This window comes from Choloepus didactylus, chromosome 20 (assembly GCF_015220235.1).
Source record: "Choloepus didactylus isolate mChoDid1 chromosome 20, mChoDid1.pri, whole genome shotgun sequence".
Classification (NCBI taxonomy): Eukaryota; Metazoa; Chordata; class Mammalia; order Pilosa; family Megalonychidae; genus Choloepus; species Choloepus didactylus.
In genome coordinates this window covers 8,768,423-8,794,970 of record NC_051326.1, presented here as the reverse complement: position 1 = coordinate 8,794,970, position 26,548 = coordinate 8,768,423, and the positions used below count along the sequence as shown (strand labels likewise).

Below are 26,548 nucleotides of genomic sequence, written 5' to 3'. Positions count from 1 at the left end.
TATTTCCTAATTTCCTTTGTGATTTCTTCGTCTCATTTGTTGTTTGTGTGTGTTGTTTAATTTCTCTGTATTTCTGAATTTTCCATTTCTCCCTCTACTATTGATTTCTAGCTTCATTCCATTGTGGTCAGAGAAGATACATTACATGAATTAAGTATTTTTTAATTTATTGCAACTTGTTTTGTGATGTAACTAGAGAAGAATGTGTTTCTGCTGCTGTTGGGTAAAGTGTTCTATATCTTCTATTAGGTCTCGTTGGTTTAGAGAATTGTTCTGTTTCCTTATTGGTCTTCTATCCGTTATTGTAAGTGCTGTATTGAAGTCCCCTACTATGAATGTGTAACTGTCTATTTTTCCCTTTAAATCTGTGAATATTTGCTTCTATATTTTAAGGCTCTTATGTGAGGTGCATATATATTTATAATTATATTTTCTTGTTGAATTGGTCCCTTTATCTGCATATAATGATGTTCTTTGTCCCTCCTAACAGTTTTTGACTTCGAGTGTATTTTATCTGATGTTAGTATAGGTACCACAGCTCTTTTTTGGTACTACTTGCATGGTTTATTTTTTGATAATGCGGACTTTCTTCTGCCATTTTGCTTTCTTGACTTTGTAAGTCTGATACCTTTGCTGACCCTCACTTCTTCCTATCATATTTATTTGATTACTCCTACTATCATATTTATTTGATTTTTTTGTATTACACCATATTGAGTCCTTTCTCATTTCTGAATGTATTTATCATTTATGTTTTTTTGTGGCTACCATGGGGTTAAAATTTAATATCCTTAATCCTTAATCTATAACATTATAACAAATCATTTGATTTGGTACCAACTTAATAGCATACACATACATTGTTCCTATATTCCATAGGATATAGGAACTTGTTGCAAATTATGTCTTTGTAAGTTGTGCATCCAAAACCATAGATTTATCGTTACTTTTTATGCATTTGCATCTTAGAACCTGTAAGAAGAAGTGGAATTACATACCAAAAAATAAAACACAATAATATTGGCATTTACAATAACCATATATATGTTTAACTTCTTAAGGAGCTGCCAACTGTTTTCCAAAGTAACTACCATTTTACATTCCCACCAACAATGTTTGAGAGTTCCAATTTCTCCACATTCGTGTCAGTGCTTTTTATTATTCATCTTTTTTAATATAGCCATCCTAGCAGGTGTAAATGGTATCTCATTAGGATTTTGATTTACATTTCCCTCATGACTAATGATGCTGAGTATTTTTTCATGTGCTTATTGGTCATTTGTATATCCTCTTTGGAGTAATGTCTATTCAAGTCCTTTGCCCATTTTTAAATGGATTTCTTGTATTTTTATTGTGAGTTATAAGATTTTTTTATATATTCTATATAACACTATATCCTTATCTGATATATGATTTTCTCCCATCCTGCAGTTGTATTTTCTCTTTCTTGATGGTGTTCTTTGAAGTACAAAAGTTGTTAATTTTGATGTGCCAATTTGTTTTTCCTTTTGCCATTTGTGCTTTTGTTGTCATATCTAAGAAACCATTACCTAAAATCACAATGATTTATTCCTGTTTTCTTCTAGTGTTTTATAGATTTAAGTATTACATTTAGGACTGTACTCTATTTTGATTTAGTTTTTGTATTTGAGGTGAGGTAGTGGTCCAATTTCATTCTTTTGCATATTTATTTATAGTTGTCCTATTATCAGTTGTTAAATGTCCACCAATTTCATTATCTTTTTCATTTCTGGGTTGATAGCAGTTGATTGATTTTTCTACTCATTTTCAGTTATATTTTCCTGCTCTGCATGCTTTTCAATTTTTTATTGGATGCCTTATATTATGAATTTTACCTTGTTGGGCACTGGGTATTTTTGTAAATATTCTTAAGCTGTGTTTGACACAGTGGTGTTACTTGGAAACCGTTTGATCCTTTCTGGTCTTACTTTTAAGCTTTGTTAAGTGGTATCAGAATAGCATTTAGTTTAGGGCTAATTTTACCCACCACCAAAGCAAACCCCCCCGTTTGATGCACCTTTAATTGTGAGGTTTTCTACTGTGGCTGGTAAAAATAGTTCCCATTTCAAGGATTATTCCTTCCAATCATTTTGGATGTTTTTTTTCTCCAACTTCTAGAAGTTTCTTCACATGATTGTGCTGATAACTACTTAGCTGAAGTTGCAGGGGAACCCTTTACTAAGATCCTGAACTTGCACGTGTGCACACACTCACTCTCTCGCTCCCTCTCCTCCCTCCTTCCCTCTCTTCCCCTCTCTCTCTGCAACTGGCCACTACTCTGCCCTTCCAGAACACACTGCCTTAGCCTTCCCAGACTCCCAGTTCTGTCTCCTCAACTTAAGGAGCTTGCCAAGCTCATCTTAGCTTTCTAGCTTCCTGTGTTGCAGCTGGAGACTTTCCAAACAATAAGCTGGTACAACTATAAGGTTCATCTCATGTGATTCCCTTTTCTTAGGGATCACTGTTTTTCATTGCCCAGTATCCATGTCTTAAAAACCATTATTCTGTGTATTTTTTCTGTTGTTGTTTTTTTTTTTTTTTTTTTTTTTTTAAGTTTCATGTAGGGGGATAAATCTGATGCCCGTTACTCCATCTGTCTGGAAGTAGATTTATTATGTAGGGTCAGTTTAAAAGCTTTGGCTTTTTTATTAATAATTCAACATTCTTCATTAATAAATTGTACTTTTCTGTCCCTGAGAGTATTTTTATTTCACAGAATCTGATCACATATCTCAAATTTGATGATGATATTTTTGTTCTGTTTTATAAGCAGCTTAAAATCAGTAATTTTGTTAGTAACCATGATTGAGGGTTATATATTTCTTGCCCTACATAAGATTATTAACAAAGTAGTAGGCACAAGGTATTGAACCACATATTTATTGGTGCAAAGTGATACACTTCAAATTGATAGCTTTGGGGGCTTGTGAAGCTCTCTTATGGCTCCAGGCACCAGAGTTGGACTTTCCCACAGACGGCATCAGAGTCTGTAGCTGACATCACACAGTTCTCAGGCCACCCTTCCCATTGTGCTCCCAGCTCCCTGTAATATAAAGGAGGTCGTTTCCGGGGTGGAGGAAACGTCTGGCATAGGCATTCATTACCAGTTACCCAGTCAGTAGGAAAAGTGCAGGTCTCCAATTCCATAAGGACCCTCCATATCGTTTCTTTTATTGGTTTGCTATTGTGACCCCCCATTCACATATTATGTAACTTCCCAGACTTATTTTCTGGCTAAAGAGGATCAAAAAGATGATTTGTCAGAGAATGCCCAGAGTGAGCAAAGAAAGTATAAGGGGATGCCTTTAGATATGAAGGCACTAAGGCCAAGTCTGGCTATAATTCCTTCGGTATGAACTCAGTAATTCTTTACTGAGAACCCCCACCTATGAAGCTGAGATCAGGCTCATAGAGAAGTCACATGAATCTAAATCTCCATGAGAAGCAGTTAATACCAATGTAATGTGAATAGTGCCACCTAAACACTGACGGCAAGCAGAGGAGAAAACAGACTCTTCCATCTGGGGAGCCAAGCAGAGCAGGGTGAATGGAGGATATAGCATCTGTGCTGTATCAAGTAGACCAAATGCTGTGAACAAAAGGATAGGTGAGGATGAGAAATTTAATGTGTGTCTAGAGAACACATTGACTATAATGCAACATCTTCTGTAGATGAGTTGAGACTTGAAGTTAGGTCACGATCAGATTGTGGAGGAGACTGTCAGAAGGCACAGAAAAATAAGAATTTCTCCTCCATAAAATCCATCTTTTCCCCTAAAAGACTCTTTAACATTCCCATGATGTTCCCCCACACCTTTCCTTTCTTCTTAAGTGCCCTCACCATACCCATTCTTCATTCCTTTGTCTTATCTTAATATCCATTCAGTTTCCCGGCCTTATAAGTGCTGCCTTATTTGTAGCTCTAGAGTTTCACTGTTCAATCAGATAGATACTACACATGTGTTTCCATTTAAATTTAAATGTAAACTAATTGAATAACAATTGAAAAATTCCGTTCCTCAGTTGCACTAGCCACATTTCAAGTGTTCAAGAGACACTTGTGGCCAATGGTACCATGTTGGACAGTGCAAACATTTCCACAGTCACAGAAAACTGACTTGATTATGAACATCATGGAACAACGGGAATCTCTGTGAGTGGATCTGGAAATGCAGAAGTGAATCTGTTTATAATTACACAGTATAATACTTCTTTGATGGTGAGGGTGTTCTTTGTTGAATCTTAAGTGCCCAGAATTACAGTGAAGATCCTGCCTCAGAGAAGCATGCACTGCCTGAGCCACTCTTGTACCTAACTAGGGCTGCCCCTGTAGGTTCTTTTTTCATGTATGAAAAAGCACTTGTGCTTTCACTTCTTGGGGCGTAGCACTCAGCCTCATGGTGGCAAGACAAAACTCAGATCTGCTGTGTCTGCTGGGAGGGGTGGGGGAACAAGTCTTGTCCACCCAGCTTAGTCTAAACTGGGCCTGCACTGCAGGTAAAGTACCTTTGGAACATTGTGTCAAGAAATTAGATTTTTAGCTGGGCCTAGCCTGTTTTTATTACACTGAGTAATATCCATATTACACAGGATTGCTGGGAAGTGCACAGCGGTCCATCGGTGTTTACTGTGACAAGAAAGAAGCTGGTATTTCTGACTGCTTCTTAAAGCGAAAGCATTCTTCGCATGAGCAAATAGGGTTTCTCATGTCCAGGCATAAAGGATCTGCTGATCTCACAAACAGCCAAGGCTAGAGGAGGAAGCAAGAAGAGATGCTTTTTTGAACTTTATAGCTCTTATATTTGGGGGCAGAGGGGAGGGATAGAGGTGTGGAATAATAGGATATAGAAGCCCAGCCTGTCAAAAAAAAAAAAAAAGGGAATAGGAAACAAGTGTTCCAGTTGGAAAACATGGCCTTTACCCTGAATAGTATCTTAAATGAACCCTTTTGCAAATCAGTAAGACATTTTTTTCCTTCATGAGTCTGCCGGTAACAATACAAGTGAGAGCATTAGGTATTATTTTTAGAGCACATTTCTTTATAGGAAGCAAGTGTAACAGACATAAGAAGTCTAAAACATAATATGGGCTGGAGGATGGGGGAGGACTCAGAGGAAATGGTTAACTCGAAGAGCAGGAAAGAAAAACTTTATTAAAAAGCCCTCATGTCAGAAAGATTAAAAAATATTGCATCCATAAAACAAAGAACAGAATACTACAAAAAGAGGCAAAGGACAAGAAAATGTCCTTGGAAATTAAAGTTTGGCAGCCAAAATAAAAATTCAGTAGAAGGGCTGAAAGAGAAAGTTGAAGCAATCTCCCAGAAAGTAGTATAAAAAGAAAAAGAGAAGTGCCAAAGAATAAAAAGACTTGGAGGATCAATCCAAGAGGTCCAACAGCCTACTAATAGGAGTTCAAGAAGGAAAGAACAGAGAACACAGGAAGAAATGATCAAAGAAATAATGTAAGAAAAATTTCTAGAACTGAAGTTGATGAGTATCTGCAGTGAGTGGGCCCACTCTATGTTCAGCCCAAAAGAAAAGACTTACAGTTTTTATCCCAGTGAAATTTCAGAATACTAGAGCTAAAAGAAGGTACAAAGAGCTCTTGGGTTTGGTGGGAAGTAGGAGAGGGTTGACGTAGAGTTGAGGGAAGTAGTCACATGCAAAGAAATTGGAATCAGAATCATTAACCTTGGGTCCTAGAAGACAGTAGTAAAACATTAACTTCATATTCAGAGGGTAAGCAGTTTTGAGCTTAAAAACCTATACACAGCCAAACTGTTAGTCAATATGAGAAAAGAAAAAATATTAGATTTATCTCCCATGTACCTTTTTATTAGTTACTGGAAAATGTGCTTCAGTGAAGCAAGGGAATAAACCAAGAGAAAGAAAGTCGTGGACAGGATCCAGGTAATAGGAAATCCAGTTCAGAGAAGTGGCAAAAGGAAGTCCAAGGATAACAGCTGGGCCGGTCTGGAGAGCAGCCACTCCCAAGATTGGAACAGAAGAATGGAAGGCTCTGGGAGGGACACATGGCCAGGAAGGCATGGAACAGATGACTTATTGGATGTATAGGAACATTTGGAAATAAAACACTGGTAGAAATAGGGCAGATCTGATGGATTTTGGAGGAAAGGAGGGAATTTTCACTCTGCACAAAAAGAGAAGAAAAGACAAAGTAAACAATGAACAAAAAAGGAAGGACTATAACCTATCAGAAGGAAGGAAGGAAAGAAAGAAAGGTAAGTGGCAAAATCACCTGGGATTCCATCAACCAGAGATAATCACTGTCACTATTTTGTGTCCATCTTTTCAGCAGTAGCTGTACCACACACAACTATTTTTACAAAAATGGGATCATACAGTACTATTTTGTAATAGACCTTTTTCAGTGACTATTATTCATAAACACATGCTTAGTATTGTGTATTCTTCTGCAGCATCATATTTAATAGCTTATACTTCAGCTAATTGAGTAGACAGACCATAATTTATTAACCAAATCCCTGTTGCTGTACATTTATGTTATATCCAAATAGCTTTAATTTGAATTATATTATAGTGAAACAAAGATAGCTCTGACTTTGAAACTTATTCTTATTGTATAGCTATAATGAAATATCCTTTTCTGATTTAGATTAGGCCAAAAACATGCAGAATATTTACTCCTATACATATTCATGCTAATACCATGGGCAAATTGGCCAGAATGATAGACTCCCACCTTTTAGGATCATATAATGGTTATAGTTAAGAAGTCTGGGGAAACTGTTAAAAAAAAAAAAAAAAAAAAAAAAAGCTGAAAAAGAGCCCAGACTTCAATTAGTGATATGAATGAAGCAGGTCTGGTTAAGACCAGGGCAAGCCAGGCCAAAGGGTAAAGGTTGAAACTGACTGCGTTTTAAAACTTCAACTTCCATACAAGACCAAGGGAAGAGATATCTATTTGGTACAGGATCTAAGTTTTCTAAACGGTACAACTCTACAGTCGATTTGTTCAAACACCACAATTGCATGGAATTTTGAATAGGAAGTGAGATACGGTAGGTTAGTATAGGCTGTAGTGAAATAGTGACACATCCCAGAGTAATTTGGGCAGATAATAAAAAATATATTTACAGCCTCCCCCTCTCCAGCCCCGAGGATCTGGGGGAAGGTGCGGATGTGTTGGACATCCTCACCTGGACTGGTGTTGAAGTTGTGACAAACATTGGGACTGGCGGTTTGATGTGCTGTTTCCTCGATTATGGGACTTGCCCTTATGAAGCTCGTTACCGCAAAGGAGAGGCTAAACTTGCATATAATTGTGCCTAAGAGTCTCCCCCTGAGTACCTCTTTGTTGCTCAGATGTGGCCCTCTCTCTCTCTAACTGAGCCATCTCGACAGGTGAACTCGCTGCCCTCCCCCCTATGTGGGACCCGACTCCCAGGGGTGTAAATCTCCCTGGCAATGTAGAATATGACTCCCGGGGATGAATGTGGACCTGGCTTCGTGGGACTGAGAGTATCTTCTTGACCAAAAGGGGGCTGCAAAATGAGACAAAATAGTTTCAGTGGCTGAGAGATTTCAAATGGAGTCGAGAGGTCACTCTGGTGGACATTCTTATGCACTATATAGATAACACGTCTTAGGTTTTAATGTATTGGAATAGCTAGAAGTAAATACCTGAAACTACCAAACTCCAACCCAGCAGTCTGGACCCCTGAAGACAATTATGTAATAATGTAGATTACAAGGGGTGACAGTGTGATTTTGAAGACCTTGTGGATCACACCCGCTTTATCTAGTGTATGGATGAGTAGAAAAATGGGGATAAAAACTAAAGGACAAATGGGGTGGGATGGGGGGATGATTTGGGTGTTCTTTTTTCACTTTTATTTTTTATTCTTGCTCTGGTTCTTTCTGATGTAAGGAAAATGTTCAGAGATAGATTGTGGTGATGAACGCATAACTATGTTATCATACTGTGGACAGTGAATTGTATACCATGGATGATTGTATGGTGTGTGAATGTATTTCAATAAAACTGAATTTAATAATTTAAAAAAAAAAAAGTCTGGGGAAGCAACTTGTTATTACATTCATGGTCTATATAATATATGAAAAACTATACAGCTGTAAACTCTATGAGAGTGGGACTTATCTCTTTTGTGCTTATGACATAATAGGTGTTTACTAAATTTGTATTGAATCATTGAATAAGAAAGATATGTGATATAGAAAATTTGAACAAGAAACTGGTTAAACCAATAATTGAGATAAAATGGTGTTGCCAGTGTAGCTGTGAAATGAAAGAAGTTAATAAATTATTTCTTAAAAAAAGTAAAGGTACTTCACATTGAAAATGGCTGATCAATCACACATACTTATCTTCATTTCAACTTAAGATCCCATGAAAATAATATTGAAGTTTTTTCGAGGTTTATGATGGGAAGGAGAGAAAGGCCCTTAGCTGATAAGAGATTTCAGTGGATTTCTGGAAGAGAGTAAGTGGGAGTAGGGGAATCTGGATTAAGCAAGACCTAGGGAACTAGAGACTAGAACGGTGTAGTCAACTACAGTAGCCACTTGTCACATAAGACTATTTACATTTAAATTAAGTTAAAAATTCACTTCCTCATTCACAAGAGCACATTTCAAGTGATCAGTAGACACATGTGACTGGTGGCCACTCTATTGGACAGCACAGGCACAGAACATTTCTGTCATCACAGAAAGTTCAGTTATACAACACTGGCTTAGAAGGTGGAATGTGTAGCTAAAGAAGGGGCCTGTCTTCCCTGAAGAATCCCAAAGCATTTGAGACTCAAATTCCTGGTGCGAGAAAGGAAGGGTGAGATTGAGACAGGTTGCTGAAGACAAGGATTAATTACAGTCATCCCCACCCCTGCCTGCTTGCATAGCACACGTAGTAGCCAGGCATCATCCCATTTCTGGACCCTCCCCAAAACTGGAGTTCTTTAAAAACATTGAGGAGCCTTGAGAAAAGACTTTCATGTATTTTGGCATATAGGGACCTCCGATATAACCCTTGTAATCACTGTCATCATCTGACTTTTAGATATTTATTTGTCTGTACACTCACCACTAAATATAAGCTCAGGAATAGCAGGCAGTTTTTCTGTCTCGATATTTATTGCTCTATCTCCATACCTAGAGTGTCTGGCACACTGTAGGTACTCAGTAATCTTTGAATGAATAAAAAAATGAATTGAATGAGTTAGTTAATTCACTAACTTGGGAATAATTCAAGAAGTCAGCAAAGGGAAAGTCTAAGGTGGGAGCCATGTAGCAGTACTAGAGGGCAACTGTCCAGAAAATTGCAGAAGGTCTAAGGGTTCTAGAAAGGAAGTCTCCAGGAAGAAAATGACTCAATATCTGATTGGCTTGATTAAAAAAAAAAAAGCTATAAAAAAGACAGATATTAAGGGAGGGGGAAGAAAGCTGTATGGTGGTAGAAGGGAGACTTGAAAGAACGGAAATGTGTTTCCTGCACCACTTGGTTCAGCAGTCCGTTAGGACCTACAGCCTTAAGTGCAGAAGACTCATTTGTGACTCCAAACCAAAATGTGGACGTGAAAAGTGCAGTTAACAGAAGCTAGAGAGGGAAGAGAGAGTTAAAGAAACTTAAAGAGTAATAACACCCATATCTTTTTTAAATAAGGATTCAAGAAATGCCATCTGTCATTGCCAGAACAAGAAATAAATGTATCATTTAAGTAATAAGAGGAATTAAAAATAAGATATAAATATGTTAAAAAGATGTCAAGAGGGAACATGAGGGGTGTGTAAGTGTGCAAAATCCTTATCTGTCATAGGAGCTAGGCAAGGGGAAATGAATAAGTTACTGAGAAACAACAAGATGATCATAATGTTTAGAGATATGGAGATAATGAGTGAAGATCAGCTAAAAGAGAGGTTTTCCCTAGGGGAGTGGACTTGGGGTAGGAAACAGCGGGACAAGGAGCCATTGTTTTTCACCATAAGGATTTCTGTTTTAGATCATAAAGTATTATAAATGACTATGTATTACCTCAATAAAACTTTAAACAAGGAAAGTTGAAGTAAAATGTTTAAAATAGTAATTTGGAGTTAAAATGCCAGGTGATTTAAACCAGGAGGGAGGCAAGGGGAGAGTGCAAGTACACTAAGGGCCTGCCTGGTTCGGATGGAGAGAGGACAGGCCCTGATTGATTTCAGACAGTAGTAGTAAAAACTGTAAGTTTTACACTTTTTACGTAAGGCTAACCACTAGATTAATAAAAACAGAATTTATGCTTTGAAACTGTTAATGAAAGGAAATTTTTTTAAAAAGGAGGGATGGAAAACTCATCATTCACACCAAAGGGAGGGGAGAAAGAGGGTCAGAAATAACAAGAAAGACTCCAGATGTCTAGAGGTAAACCAGATATCTTTTATCTCAATATATGAGAATATGTTAAGTCCCTTTATTTAAAAGAGATTTTCAAATTGTGTTTTTAAAGATGTCTATTTATATGATTGCAAGAGACTTGCTTAAAAACTAACAGTAATAATACCAGTAAAAATGGAATTCTAGGCATAAGCATTAAATGAAAATTTTCTTACCAGTAGAAAAAAGCCAAGTGGATTCATACATTCATGTTCTTGTGGCTTTCTTCCTCTTTCCCAGGTATTAAACATTGGGAAAGTGATGGTCATTTTGCTTATTTTGCCATCAGTATAATGGGACTGACTAACCCTTATTAAAATCTCTTAAACATCTTTTAAAATAAATGTTATTTTAAATTGTTTTCTTTTTTAAAAATTGCCATATAGTTTTATGTTAATAACTGCATGCCTTTTCCCTGGTCGACATGGTTTTTCTGTAACCATTTGTGCTCCTAATCCTTAAATCCTAATAACGTGGATCAGCTGCAATTACACACACATGTCATCTCCTGTAGTGTCTGGCATGGTGTTGCCGTACTGCTAGCGTCTCCTGCGGAGAGGACAGGCAAGGTGGAGGGGACGTTGCTCTCTAGGGCCGGCTCTTGTTTCCGGGGCCTGCTCCTGCTGCGTGACTTGCTTGCCTCTCTCTGCCGCACTGATATCTTCCATCAGATGGTGCTTGCTGAAAGAAAAGAGAGGACCATGAATTTACTAAAACTAATTGGACATTTTTGTTCTCTACATTGTCTGACTTTTTTTTTTTTTTTTTTTTTAAATGTAGCTAATGCTGCCTACCTTGGGAGCCAAGAGATGATGGAGGTGGTGGAGAGAGACAATAAAACCATCAAGGAGCATTTACCCAAGGTAATCACCGCAGGGCTGCAAAGGGATGAGGGGGCAGAGATGTTCGCTGAGGATGAAAAGCTGGGATGATTACCCTCTGTAAGACTAAATTGTAGAGTTTCGACAGGTCCTACTTCTAGTTAAAATTAAAGTAACTCTTGAAAGTTGCCAAAGGAAAGTTGAGTGCATAGTTACTAAAATATATTATAAACAAAAAGAAATTATTGAATTTATTTCCAGAATCAATACTTTTCCGTTTTTTCAATGCATTTCAGCCTCTATGACCTTGTATTAAGAAGACTCGCGATAATTTTTATTGCATAAATGAATTCTATTAAAACATAAAAAAACATTGAGAAAGAACTAACATTACAAAATACCTGATAACTAGTGAGTCTGTCTTATTTTCCAACACAGTGAAGTAGGAATGTCCAGCTCTGAAACCGAGACCAGATTCTGTACAAGGAAGTACAGAAAGGCAAAAGTTGAAATAGTCAGCATTTGTGAGTTTCTGCTGCAAATGCTGGAATCTTCCACAAACACGTTTGGGAGCACCAATCTCTGAAACTATAGAAGTTCCAGGTTCAGAATATGTCTAAGCAACCTCAAATTTGGGCAGTTGTGGTACTCGTGTGCTATCATTTGTCCGTCATGAATAGAATAGAGTTGTCTATCTGATATGATAGCCAGTAGTCACACGTGACTGTCTGTGGCTACTCTAACTGATATGTGCTATAAGTGTAAAATATACAGTGGATTTCAAAATCTTAGTACCAAAAAAATATGAAGTATATTATTAATAGTTTATATTGATTATACGTTGAAATGATATTTTAAATATATTTAGTTAAATAAAATATAATATTTAAAAATTTCACCCACTTCTTTATACTTTTCTAATGTGGTTACTAGAAAATTTTAAATTACTATTGTGGCTTGCATTATATTTCTGTTGGGTAGCACAGTGTCTAGAGCTTTGAAGTCAGTACTGAACTATGATATCTGCTAGGTTTAATGAAATAATCCCTGCTCTAGGGCCCAGGTATTTACAATCTGCAAATAAATCCTAATACCCTATTGGGTTTAGAATTCCTTAAGGCATTTGACTTAAACTTGCCTATGAAATTAATTCATATTTCTATAACCTCCCAGTACAATTATCTTAAAGCAAGAAATGTAGATGTTCATTAAAAAATATTTTCAGAATATTGATCATAGTAGCTTTACCCAGCAAGGACTTTTGAAAATACCTATCTGTGTTTGTCTTATGGACATAGTGGTCATCATATTTCTAATATGGCAATTGGCCGGAGATGGAAGATTTGAAACCAGAAGGCAGCTGAACGGGGAAGGCTGGGATCTCAGGAGAACCCTCAGGGCTTTCAACTGCTTCTAGTCATTGAAGGATGTGAAAATATGAGAATAGCAGTATTTTGTTTTTCAGTTAAATTATAAGAGAATCTGTTTCCAAAAAAAGCACTAGGTTCTCAAGGTTGGAAGTTCATAAAGTCAGTCCAACTCCCAGTTAATAATCAGACTGGCAGATGCTCACTTCCAAAATTCACACTTGCTGCACGACGAGGCCTTCATGTGTCAAAGCTCGTCTCACCACCTGTGGGAGCCAGCTGCTGTGAAATACTCATCATTTCTGGATTCTGTTTGTGTGTTGTGCTCAGAAAGAGGTCAAAAAAGGTGCTACCTTATTCCTGTGCAAAGTTAAATCCATATGTAGGTGTAATCATTCCCAGTTAGAGATCTGTTCATGGTACCTGACAGGGCGTGAGATTTACTGAAACTTTTATGGGAGAAAAATGAGGGTATAATGGGAGATGGCAGACATTTCAAGGTTAGTACATTCACTGGAATAAGGTTTCCAACTACAGAGAATAATTCTGTTTTGTTCTTAAGATAGCATTAAATTCCAAATGGACTTTGGAATTTGGGAAAGCAAAGCATTGTTTAGTTTAATGATGCAAAGCTACCTTGCCAAAATAGGTCAGTGCAGTTAATTATCACTCCTACCGGCTAAATTTGAGCTCTCCATTAGAATAATACAACTTCAATTCCTAAATGAAACTAAGTACAGAAAGACAGGAAGTTTATTGCAACTTTTTTTTTTCTGTAATGAAAAAGAGGAAACATGCTGTAATTTAATATTGGTAAAAGTTGAATCAACATAATATGTCCCAGTCTGCTTGAGAAAATAAGGAAACCTTGAAAGGGCAGATAGTTCTAGGAAGATTATGGACATTTCCTCCTGGCTTCCAACCACCATGATAATTAGTAAAACTTGAAAAGAAATTCCCAAAGCTAGAAATGTCCCTATTTTAGATATTCCAGTCAAGGATGCACTGCCCATTTCAGCCCACACATTGGCATTCAGAAACTTCATCCCCAGCCAGGATTGTCCGGAATGAAGGTTTTGAGTCACGAATTTTGTTGCAAAATCATTCAACAAATCTGAGTTATTAAACTTCTAACAGTTCTGAAAAATCTCTCTGCATTACACAGTCATGAAGCTATAGGAAAATTAGTCTAAAAATAGCCTCTCTACTGCTTCATGCAGATGGCCTTCTTATTCTTCCTCTTCCACTGGAGAGCTGTCATACCGTAATCAGCAGGCTTTGGTTCTAAATTCACATTTTCTACCGCTCAATTTCCTTTGTCCACATTAAGGGAGCTTTTTATCTTCTTGAGCAAAATGGGCCTTTTTAACTCCATGGTAAGTCTCCTGGGCTGACTATCTTCCCTCCGAGGTCTAGAGACTTTATACACAATATCCGGCAGTTTTGTATATTTGCAGTGTTTCAAATAAAGTTATTTCCGATGCCTGGAACAAATAGAGCAGGCTAATCGTTGTTTCCAAAAGTTGTTACCATAATTTACGGCATCGTAGAATCCATAGTTTCTTCACTGCACTAAATCTTCCTTTTCTTTTAAGACTTAGTTCCAGTGTCGTCTTCAAGAGTCCTTCCCCAGCCCCTGGCTTGGGTCAGGTGTCCTTTCTGGGCACCCCTGATCCCCAGTGTAATTATGATTATTATCATCACAGAGCACTTAAATGATCAGCCTTCCCCTCTCCCCACCTTGACGTAAGGAACTGTGTTTTTCTCCTCTCGAAATCCCCCATGCATGATACACAGTAAGCAATCAATAAATGTATAATAGATGGACAGACAGTTGGATGGGCGAGCCATGAGAGGAAAGATTCGAGACCCTTTTTGTGCCATGGACCTCTCTGGCTCTCATAAAGTGTAGGGGCCCCTTCTCAGAATAATGTTTTTAAGTGCATAAAATAAATACAGGGGATTATAAAAGATACCGATTTTATTGAAATGGTTATCAAAATATTTTTAAAACTAATTCATGATATGTTAATATGTGCATCTTTATAAATACACAAAATAGTGAGATATAATAGCAGTCATAATAACTATTGTGAATTTGTAATGATGAGCATGATTTTTTATTTGAAACAAGTTGACTGTGATTTGAAAATATCCCTGATTTTTATAGGTGACAAAAGTAAATAAAAGTAATAGTAATAGTGCTATGGTTTGTTGCCTTTATTCACAAATGAAGGTATTACTAAATTATAATTAGAAGTTAGTGAAAATGAAGATTTAGTTTTTCCCATCCAAATGTACATATTTCCTCCCACCCCAGCCTCCACCCCACCGTCTCCCCAGGGGCTTGTAGACCCCAAGTGAAGAAACAAAGTCTGCCTCGAGAAACCAGAACAGGCTGGCAGCATGGCACTGTGGCTCGGGCACTGGCCTGAGGACAAGTAGCCCATGGTGTGCTGCCCTACAGACACGAGCTATTTTTGAGTTATTACAGAGCACTGAAGGGTTTAAGCAAGGAGATCATACTCAGCAGTAATACTCAAAATGTTTGACAACCATTCTCCATGGCCACATGACCAATCAGAACCAAAGCCAGCTATGAACAACAAGTTCACCTGTGTCAGCCATAGGAATGTGGTCAAATTGACAAATGAGGCGGATTACTTTGGGGGAAATACATGGAGGAATATCAGGAAAGAATGAAATGTGTAGACTTTTATAAGAACCAAGGCAGTGGAGATGAAGAGATAGAATTTGGAGATGTTTAGGAGATAAAATCAAAGGCAGTTAGTACTAATGGGTTATGCAGGAGTGGAAGACGGAGGAAAGACTATTTCTCTTTGACTGGAGATTTGATAGTAAGGTAGAGAATGTGGAAGGAAAAGCAGCAGCGAGTTTTAGGGGATGTTCGCTTTGGTACATGGATTTGAGATTCCCTGGGGACATCCGAGTGGATTCATATGCCTGGCAGGTAGCTGGATATGTGGGTATGAAGGTTAGAAGAGTAGTCTGGGCTGAACTTTGGTTTGGGAATGATGAGGATATAACTGAAGCTATGAACATGGATAATATTAACCTAAGAGACTATGCAGAATAAGAAGAGGAGCCATCGGAAGATTGATCCTTAGGGAATACTTCTTAAGGTCAGGAGGAAGAAAAAGCCAAAGAATAAGACAGGAGCCGAGGGGAAGGGGCAAGAATGAGAACCAGGGTGTACTAAACCAAGGGAAGAGAATTAACTATGCATTTTCGCTACCCCAGTCCCAGTATGCATTTAGGAGCCTCTAGGGTATGCTCCACTTTATGAGGCACCTGGCGTGTCCGAGGCAAATAGAAGGTCAGCTTTCCCTTGTTCTATCATTGTTCTAAACTATAAGGGAATGTATGTCTCATTCATAGAAAGGTGAAGTAGCGTTTGGTTTATAAACTTGAAGTTTTCATTTAAAACTCACTTAGGAGGGAAATTCTAAACTGCCGTGACCATCTTTGGCCCAGGCTTATGGAAACAGCTGGTGCATGCTACTGCCAGACTGGATCTGAATATCACCATCAGTCAATGGGATTCTGAAATTGTTCCCAAGAGAACACATGGGGCACAGCTTTCTGATGAAGGTCAGCAGCAGTGGAGGGGCGACCTGCAAGGTGGCACTGCTCCTTTCCCCCAGAGGGCCAGTGTGCTTTGGGAAAGGGCCAAAGTGCTCTCAGGAACAAGAGCTCTCTACTTTAGCCAACTCTGCATCCTTCTTAGCCTGACTTAGCTCAAAAGTGCATGTTGCCTTTGGGAACAAACCTTGTGCAGTTGTTTGCAGATTTGGCCATGCAAATCCTTCTGACATGCACGTGTCCTGCTTGGTGGAGTACAGGAACCGAGGCCCTGCTCCCCAAACCAGCTAACCAGGACTGCCTCTCTGCCAAGCCTCAGCCTGCAACTGAGTGTGTTAGTTCTGGCTGTTTAATTTGAAGCCTGTTCAAAATGTCATAATCATCCTGGAAATAGAGGTTTGCTTTATCTGTCATTTTGATTATGAGTACTTCGCTTCAGGTAGTTGTGTTAACATACCTTTGAGTTCCCTAGTGAAGCACAATTAAAGAAGGTTTACTGAACTAGAGGGCAGAGTCTTCAGAGTCACAGGCCTAAGTTCAAATCCCAGCTCTGCCACTTGTTAATTATGTGGCCTTGGTTTTGATTAAATTACTTGATCTCATGTGTCTGGGATGTAATAAGCACTCAATAATTATTGCTTATTACTATTTTAAAGTTAATTGTATCTTAGATATGCCTCTGAGTACTTTAAAAAGACTATTTACCTAAAAATACACAAATTATCTAAACTGACTCAAGAAGAAATAGACAATCTCAACAGACCAATAACAAATTGAATCAGTAGTCAAAAACTCCAACAGGAGATTTAAAATATGTTCACAAAATTCTTTAATATCCGTCCCCTTGAAGGGTGAAATCTATGTCCCCTGCACTTGAATCTGTGCCTGTGACTGCTTGGTCAATGGAGTATAGTAGATATGAATGCTGGGCCAATTTCTGGGCGCAGGCCTTGAGAAATGGGCGGTTTCCATGGCCTGTCTCCTAGGGCACTTGCTCTTAACCCAGCTCCATGCTAGGAACAAACCAAAATGGCCCCTGGAGAGGTCCACATGGAGAAGAGCCATCACGGCTCCTGACCCTCTGCCCTGGCCAACAGCCCTAGCCAACAGCCAGCACCATCTTGCTAGCCATGTGAATACACTACTGGTCAAGACACCCCAGTTGGAGCACAGACAAGCCATTTGCCTCAAACCCTGCCCAGCATGCTTATTTGTAAGCAAAATAAATGATTGTTGTTAGTTTAAAACAAAAAACAAAGAACCTCCTAACAACGAAAAATTCAGGACTAGATGGCTTCACACCTAACAACGAAAAATTCAGGACTAGATGGCTTCACAGGTGAATTTTACCAAACATCCAAAGAAGAATTAAGAAGAATTAACACCAGTCCTTCTCAAACTCTTCCAGAAAATTGAAGAGGAGGGAACACTTCATGACTCATTCTATGAGGCCAGCATCACCCTCATACCAAAGCCAGATAACGCATAAGAAAAGAAAATTACAGACCAGTATCCCTAATGAATATAGATGCAAAAATCCTCAACAAAATATTAGCAAACGGAATCCAACAGCACATTAAAGAAATTAAAATTACAACAGTCTTCTTTGCAGAAATGAAAAATCCAATCAGCAAATTTATATGGAAGGGAAAGGGACCCCAAATAACCAAAACCGTATTGAAAAAGAAGAGCAAAGTCTGAGGACTCAGACTTCCCAATTTTAAAACTTTATACAAAGCTACAGTAATCAAAACAGTGTGATACTGGCGTAAGGATGGACGTAGACCAATGGAATATAATTGAGAGTTCAGAAATACACCCTCACATCTAAGGCCAATAGATTTTTGACAAGTGTGCCAAGTCCACTCAATGGGAAAAGAATAGTTTCTTCAACTAAAGGTGTGGGAAAAACTGAGTCTCCATATGCAAAAGAATGATGGTGGACCCCTACCTCACACCACTCACCAAAATTAACTCAAAATGGATCAAAGACCTAAATATAAGAACCAATACTATAAAAGTCCTAGGTAAAAACTTAGGGAAGCATCTTCAGGACCTTGTGTTAGGCAATGGTTTCATAGATTTTACACCGAAAGCACGAGCAACAAAAGAAAAAATAGATAATTGGGACTGTTGTGTTTCAAAGGACAATATAAAGAAAATGAAAAGACAACCAAAAGAATGGGAAAATATATTTGGAAATCATGTATCTAAAAAGGGTTTGTTATCTAAAAAGAACCCCTAAAACTCAACAACAAAAAGACAAACAGCCCAATTAAGACATGGACAAAGGACTTGAATACACATTTCTCCAAAGAAGAAATATAAATGACTAATAAAATATCATTAGCCATTAGGCAAACGGAAATCAAAACCACAGTAAGATAACCACTTCACACTGCCTAGAATGGCAATTTTTTGAAAGACAGAAAATAACAAGTGCTGATGAGAATGTGGAAAAATAGGAACCTAGTACATTGTATATGTATAATGGTATAGCTGTTGTGCAGAGAGTTTAGGGGTTCATCAGAAAGTTAAACATAGAATTACTACATAACCCAGCTGTTCTAGTTTGCTAATGCTGCCGGGATGCAAAACACCAGAGACGGACTGGCTTTTATAAAAGGGAGTTTATTTGGTTACACAGTTACAGTCTTAAGGCCATAAAGTGTCCAAGGTAAGGCATCAACAATCAGGTACCTTCACTGGAGGATGGCCAGTGGTGTCCGGAAAACCTCTGTTAGCTGGGAAGGCACGTGGCTGGAGTCTGCTCCAAAGTTCTGGTTTCAAATGACCTTCCCCCAGGACATTCCTCTTAGTTGCTTTGGGGGCGTTTGTCCTCTCTTAGCCTCTTCAGAGCAAAAGTCTGCTTTCCAAGGCCATCTCCAAAATGTCTCTGTAAGCTGAAGCTCCTCTCTCAGTTCTAGAGCATTCTTCAAAGTGTCCCTCTGGGCTGTAGCAGCTTGCTCCTTCTGTCTGAGCTTATACAGTGCTCCAGTGAACTAATCAAGGCCCATGCTGAATGGTCTGGGCCACACCTCCATGGAAACTATCCAGTCAGAGTCATCACCCACAGTTGGGTGGGGCACATCTCCTTGGAAACACTCAAAGAATTACAGTCTAATTAACACTAATAGGTCTGCCCACACAAGATTACATCAAAGATAATGGCATTTGGGGGAACATAATACATTCAAACTGGCACACCAGCAGTCCCACTTATACTTATATACTCCAAAGAACTGAAAGCAGGGAATTGAACAGATATTTGCTCACTGATGTTCTTAGCAACATTATTCAAAATAGCTAAAAAGTGAAAATAACCTTTATGTCTATCAACAGATGAATGGATAGACAAAATATGGTATATACATAATGCAGTGGAATATTATTCAGCCATGAAAAGAAATGAAGTTCTGAGACATGTGACAATATGTTGAACGTGCTGAAGACATCATGTTGAGTGAAATGTCAGACACAAAAGGACAGAGACTGGATGACTCCACTTATATTACATATATGGTATCTGCAGTGTATGAATGGAGTATATGACTCCACTCCACAGAAAGTAGAGTACAGGTTACCAGGGTGAGGGAGAGGTAGAATGGAGAGTTAATGCATAATTGGTGCAGAGTTTCTGTTTGGAAAAGTTTTGGTAATGGATGGTGGTGAGGGTAGCACAACACTGTGAAGGTAATTAATTGCACGTAAATATATGCTTGGAAATAGTTGAAATGGGAGATTTTATGTTCTTGACTGGGTTGGTTTTCTATTATTTTTGCAACTGTCCTATAAGTTTGAAATTTATTTCAAAATAGAAAGGTTTTTTTAAAAAAAAAGACTGTTTTCTTTACTTTTCCTTCCCACCACACCCCTTCCCAGATGTATTCATTATGTAATGAAAAAAATTAGTGGTTATTAGGGTATGTGGCCACGGGATCCTGGACTGCCTCAAGTCTGCCCTTGATCGCAGCCAGTGCTCGCCGTAAGGTGCCTCAAGTTACTGCATAGGGCCAATGACAAAGGAAAGCACGGTAGTGCTTGAGCTTACCAGGCCTCGGGCCCGTACCACAGTGCAGAGAATTCTCAGCCTGACTTGGTCTTTCCCTGAGTAGGACAGAAATCCCATTCCAGCTCACCTGCCATAACCTGAGGCATATAATCGGGTACAGGCAGAAACAGAAGAAGATAAATTTGCCCTAATGTCTGGGACAAATAGAGGAAAACAGAAGCCCTGGGGCTGCTTCTCTCCATCCCACCCCATCGAAGAAAGAGACCAAAAACAAGTTGAGAAGTGTAGATTCTGACTCTTGACACTTTGGTGACACCCAAAGGAGAGAGCCCCACTTTGCAACTCTTTTTTTTTTTTAATGTGCTTTTAATTTTGAGGAAAAGTGATGATACTTGAAATGAGGAATGCTTAAATAGCTTCTTCCTGAATTTATTAAGTGTTAAATCCAAAACAGCTTTATAAAAACTATGAACTTGCTATTGATTTTTCCAAAATATTTTTCTCTTTTTTTTTTTTTTTGAGCTCCTCAGGGAAATTATTTCATTAAATTAGTACATATAAGATACCAAGAAACCCTTCTCTGAAAGTATTTCATAACATTTCAGCAGTGAATATTTCTCTTTCTTCTGCATGCTGCCTCTTACACTAAAAACATAGCTTTCTAAATTTCCTTAAGAATATTACCTGCTTTATCTGACTAGTTATCAGCTTTAGCTGAGTTCCTAAAGTACTTATTATAATTTTGGCATTGAATACCAGCAGAATTGAACCATCACTAAATACATGTAATTCATAGTAGCTCAGTAGATCCTTAACCAAAGCTCTTTTCCCTTTTATTGTCATCTCACTTTAATGCTTCATTTAATTTTTCTTTATTTTTGCAAATAAACATCCCTTTCCCCCATCTGCTTTCCCCCACCCCCCCAACAGGAACCTCTAATCTGCTTTCTATCTCTGCGAATCTGCTATTTCTAGTCACCTGCTGTAAGTGATAGCATACAATTTTTGTCCTTATGTGTCCTGCTTATTTCACTGAGCATGTTTTCAAGGTTCTCCCATGTTGCATCATGTCTCATAACTTCATTCTTTCTTACACCCAAGTGATATTGCATTGTGTATATGTACCACGTTTTATTTAGCCATTCATTTGTTGAGGGTCACTTGGGTTGTTTCCGGCTTTTAGCTATTGTGAATAATGCTGCTATAAACATTGGCGTACAAGCATCTGTTTGCAACCCTGTGTTCCCTCTCTTTGCTGCACCCCTTTTGTTGCACATTTGACCCAGCCACTGGCGCCTGGCCCAGTCAGTAATCTGGTGGTACGTCCTTCTACTCCTTAGGCGTGTCCGTTCCAGCTGCTCCCCTGGATGCCCGCAGAGGGGAAGCAGGCTTCTAGGTACACAGGTACTGTGTTTTCACTTCCATCCTTAGCCTCGTTTTTTGTTTTTTGTTTTCAGTCTTTAGGGATTTTAATTCTCCTTTTCTCAAGAATGGCAATTGAGCCAGTTAGGGATAATTAGGGAAGCAAGGAAATAAGGTAAATTGGAAATTAAGTTTTCTAAACTGTCTCCTTTTTTTTTTAATTCCTTAATTCCAAAAAGCATTATTCAAAAAGACTGCAGTGAAATTTTAACTTTGTGGCTTCTTGTGTTCCCAAGAGGGGTAAGATTTTTAACTGAGAGGAGATGCTTATATTGCACAAGAGGTTTCCTTTAACATTCTTCTGAAGTTGCAAGGTCAATGCTTAATAGTGCCTTCAATTTCGGGGGCAGCAGCAGGCAGTTGCTGTAGTGGCGTGTTCTGGACTCTTCCCCAAAGATGGAAATGCATCAGTTTGTTGCCTAAGCCAGGAAGGCTGGATCGGGTAGAAACAGAAATAAAGGCAGCGCAGGAAACTCGAGGAGGGAAGTGAGGGACCTGGATGTGCGGGCACTGATTGATCTCCCTTGGTGAACAAGTGACTGCTTTGTATTGAGCCTTTTGCTTTTTTGACAAAACAAGCAAAACACAGGTCAGGTGGGAGTTCTTTAAGAAAAGGAAAGAAAAAGTGGAGAAAGCAGGAATGACAGAATTTTTCATGACCTCTGAAAATCGGGCAGAGAAAACAACTGAGAGCTGGATCCTCCTCGTTTGATGGCTTTCTTGGGTGCTGGCTGGCTCTTACCCCTTCCACCTAGCCTGACAGCTTCAGGGCCCTGAAGATACCAGCACCAGGGAGCTGGAATGCTGACAGGGGAAGGCTCACAGCCAGCAAAGCTGTGGGTACTGTCTTCGCTGCTCTGACAACCCAGGAGCTTGCCCCCACGGGCCCCACCAGGACGAGAAGCAGCAGCCGCAGATTGCCGGTACCCACCTTCGTCTTGGAAGATCCTTGACCAAGGCCACCTAAACGGCACCGCAGCCTGGACTCTAGGTCTCACTTCTGGGTCAGGCTCTGCTCCGGGAGCTGCGTTTCAGTGGCGGCTGAAACAGGGTGTGCATCACTGTTTGGTTGATGACTTATCTCCCATCTGGTCTACCTTTCTCCAGAATCACTGTCTATAATTAAATGAATAATGTATACAATAAAGCACCTTTGCTTTAGGTTCAAAAAGTTTTGATATCTTTATAGTCTCAGAGTCTGTCTGACTTATGTCAAAAGCAACTTAGAAGAAAATATATTTTCTCAAGGGCTAATTTAAGGTCACATGACTTCTTTTCCCTTTGACCTAGGCACAGCTTTCACTGGGGGTAGGAATCCAGACAGAGCTCTAGTCTGCCATGGCAGAGTCGGTGTCTCGGAGGCCCCACTCCCCTCCTGCTCCTCGTTCTAACAGCAGCGGCCCTTTATCAGTGCTTACTCTGGGTCTGCTTGGTTTTCCAGTCCTCTCCACAAACCCACGGGCAGCCGTTCCTTTCTTCGCTGTGCGGATGAGGAAACAGGCCCAGAGAGGCTGAGTAATTCACCCAAGACCACAGAGCTAGTCCACGGAAGAACCAGGGTTGCTGTCGAAGAGCTGGCTCAGGCCGCAGCTCTTTATGCCACAAGCTGGGCCCTGCCGCCCCCTGTCCTGCGAGAGGAGCCTGAGTGGGCACACACCTCACTTTCCCATGGTACAAGGCCTTGGCGAGAGGCCCTTTCCCCCGAGGGACGCCATGCAGCCCTCTGCTTAGGTCTGCAACACCTCCCAAAACAGACACCCGGAGAGGACCTGAAGGAGCAGAGTCCAGTTAAGTGCCCAGAAGCGCTCAGTCACACCAACATGGCTATGCAGTGAATTAAGTTCTGAGGAGCTCCTAAAATTCTGTTTATCCATAAAGTTAACAAAAGAACAAAATAAATGCACTTCTTCAACTATGAAAAAACTGATTTCATTAGACCCATCACTCCTGTAATGCCTCTAGTCTTTCTGGACTTACTGAGTAGAGAGAGGTAGGTCAGATGGAGATTTTTGTGTGTGGCTTTTTAAAAATATTTTAAAACGTTGATATATCATTGGAAGTGATTTTTGCTAGTTACTAGCTGAGTCAAATATTGGTCATCAGATGGTGTCTTGGTTCACAAGATGGTGTCTAACATTTCTTTGTTCTTATGATAAATCTCTATTAGTAATACATAAAAGCCAAAAACTCAAAATGTACACTAAAGCAAAGCTTTGTTGGCTCCTTCGGGGCAGAATTAGGGTTTTCCAGCTTTGGGTTCCCCCAGTGCTTTGTTCATGCCCCTCTGCGCCTGCCTTGTTCTGAGGGCCAGTTTGCACAGGCCTGTCTTCTTCACTAGTCCATGAGCTTCTCCAGGGGAAGGACTCCTCCTCATTTCTGAATTTCTACCACTTCGCCTCGCGCCAGCTGTGGGATAGGTTCAGTCCTTTTTCGTGGAACTACTTTGAATCTGTCAGTGCCAGCAGTTTACCCTCCAAAGTGCCTGTTTACAGACACACACACAAAAGGTGAAACAAAAACATAAGAAGAGACAAATGTGGCTTCTGTGTAGGGACAAGCTGCAGCTAGTTGCAGGGACATTTCAGCAGGGATGTTTCTCCTTAGAGACACACTGGCGAGTGAAAGGAAAGTGCATCTGGCCGTAATTCCCCCTTCCTGCAGAAGGTGCATGGGGGAAGCTGAGACACCATCCTGGGAAATCACAATTGAGACAAACTGAAAAAATTAAATTTTGTGTTTAATAGAGAAATGGATTACTTAACAGCAATTTCGAGATGCAGAAAGATTTCTGTCTCAATAGTGTGTACTTTTCATCAACTCTCAAGAGTATCAAAACAAGTGCCAAGGAGAAAAAAGAAATAAACTACAGGAAATCGTTTATTGTCTTATAAATCTTTGAATTTAAAACATGCTGCTGTTAGTCTGAGATATTCTTAGGTAACAATTCCAATATTTTTGTAGCACTTGTCACTCCATGACATGCATAGCCCCAAAGAACTACAAAGACTTTGAGAGCTGTAAATAAAGACGGTTTTTCTCCTGTTGCTGATTATCAAAATCAGTTTTCATATCCAGCTTAAGATCTCCCAGTCTTCAAGTTTTGTATTTTCATAACCGGGTCAGTTCACTGTTAATTGTATATAGTAGTAAAAGGTACTGTCTAAGAATGTTACCTCTAGATTTATAACCCGGCTTTACAACTCTAATTGCTTGATTTTAAGCATATTACTTAATCTCTCTAAGCCTCAGTTTCCTTTTCTGTAAAATTGGGATAAAATACTTTCCTGAGAGGATTGTTGTGAGAAAATATGTAGAGCCTGGCTTATTCTCAGCTTTCATCAGTTCAGTATTATACATGGCGATTAATTTTTACACACCCGCATAATAACAGTTTACATGTAACCACTATGTTTTGGTGCCTCCCCACATTTGCAGTTACTTCTCTTTCTTTCCACTTCACCTGTCCTCTCCCCACCCCACACACACCTCCACACACCTCATACTTCTCAGTTTCCTGGTGAGGGTTACAATGCAGAGTTCTCTGGTCAAAGCTATTGCCTGTGACTTACAGTCTGTAGGGAGTAGGAAGTGTCTTGAGTCAGTGTGTGTGCAGGCATCAGAAGGACCATGGGTTTTACTTGTAAGCCAAGATTTTCATAGAAAGCCCTTCAGTGAATGTAACCTGAAGAAGAACTTTAAAAACAAAACAAAACAAAAAGCCTGACCCCACACTCAATTAGGTACTTAACCAAACACAGCCCACTCAGATATTGTGGGAAATCTAGCATCCTCACCGCTGTGCTATCTTGCTCTTCATTGAGGTTCCCAGTACATGCTTTTGGCAGTATGTGTCCCACAACTACTGTAGTTGGATATGACTTTTCACTTAATATTCTAAGATGGGTGTAGGGTCTCTTCATCAGTTTCTGACACCTTCAGGCATGAGGAGAGGCTTGGGCTTTCCCCAGTGCTGAGGTTCATGACGCTGGACTTCTCACTGGAAAGTCTGCTTCATTTCACTGAAAAGTAAATGCTGAATTCTTCACAGAAATATTCTTTGAAATGTCTGACAAAAAGCAATGGCACGTCTGTACAGTGGTGCTGTTCTCCTTGGCAAGGAGACTTTTCTGCTTTGCTTTCTGTTCTGGTTTGCTAATGCTGCCGGAATGCAAAACACCAGAAATGGATTGGCTTTTATAAAGGGGGTTTATTTGGTTACAAAGTCACAGTCTTAAGGCCATAAAGTGTCCAGGGTAAGGCATCAACAATAGGGTACCTTCACTGGAGAAAGGCCATTAGCATCTGGAAAACCTCTGTTAGCTGGGAAGGCACATGGCTGGTGTCTGCTTGCTCCCAGCTTGCGTTTCAAAATGGCATTCTCCAAAATGTTGTTATTGGGGCGTTTTGTCCTCTCTTAGCTGCAGCTGCTCTGAGTTCCTTCTGTCTGTCAGCTGTTTTATATGGCTCCAGTGATTTAATTCAGACCCACCCTGAATGGGTGGGGTAACACCTCCGTAGAAATTATCCAATCAAAAGTCTCGCCCAAAGTTGACTGAGTCACAACTCCATGGAAACACTCAATGAAAGGATTCCAACCTAATCAACACTAATACATCTGCCCCACAAGATTGCATCAAAGAACATGGCCTTTTGGGAGACATAAGACATCCAAACCGCACACTTTCCTTCTAGTTGACTCTTTTTGTATTATAATTTTTCACACAACTTCACCACGAACCAGCTTTTGTGATCTGGGAGTCCCCAGAGTGGCTTATTCAGGCCCACGTCTCTGCAAACAGGAGAGTGCACTGGGGCGCAGGAATAGACCCGGAGAACCCAAACCCAAATCTGAGTATCCAGCTTGTGCCACGCTGTGTCTGACTCTGAGG

General features: G+C 39.5%; 1 protein-coding gene across 1 annotated transcript in view; it reads left to right on the top strand.

The window, feature by feature from the left end:
* Positions 1-26,548, top strand: part of LDAH (lipid droplet associated hydrolase) — a 150,943-nt gene that overhangs the window by 120,815 nt on the left and 3,580 nt on the right. The window contains exon 6 of the mRNA XM_037812830.1: positions 11,215-11,297. Within this exon, the coding sequence (XP_037668758.1) occupies positions 11,215-11,297 (83 nt within the window). The remainder of the gene's footprint in view (positions 1-11,214; positions 11,298-26,548) is intronic.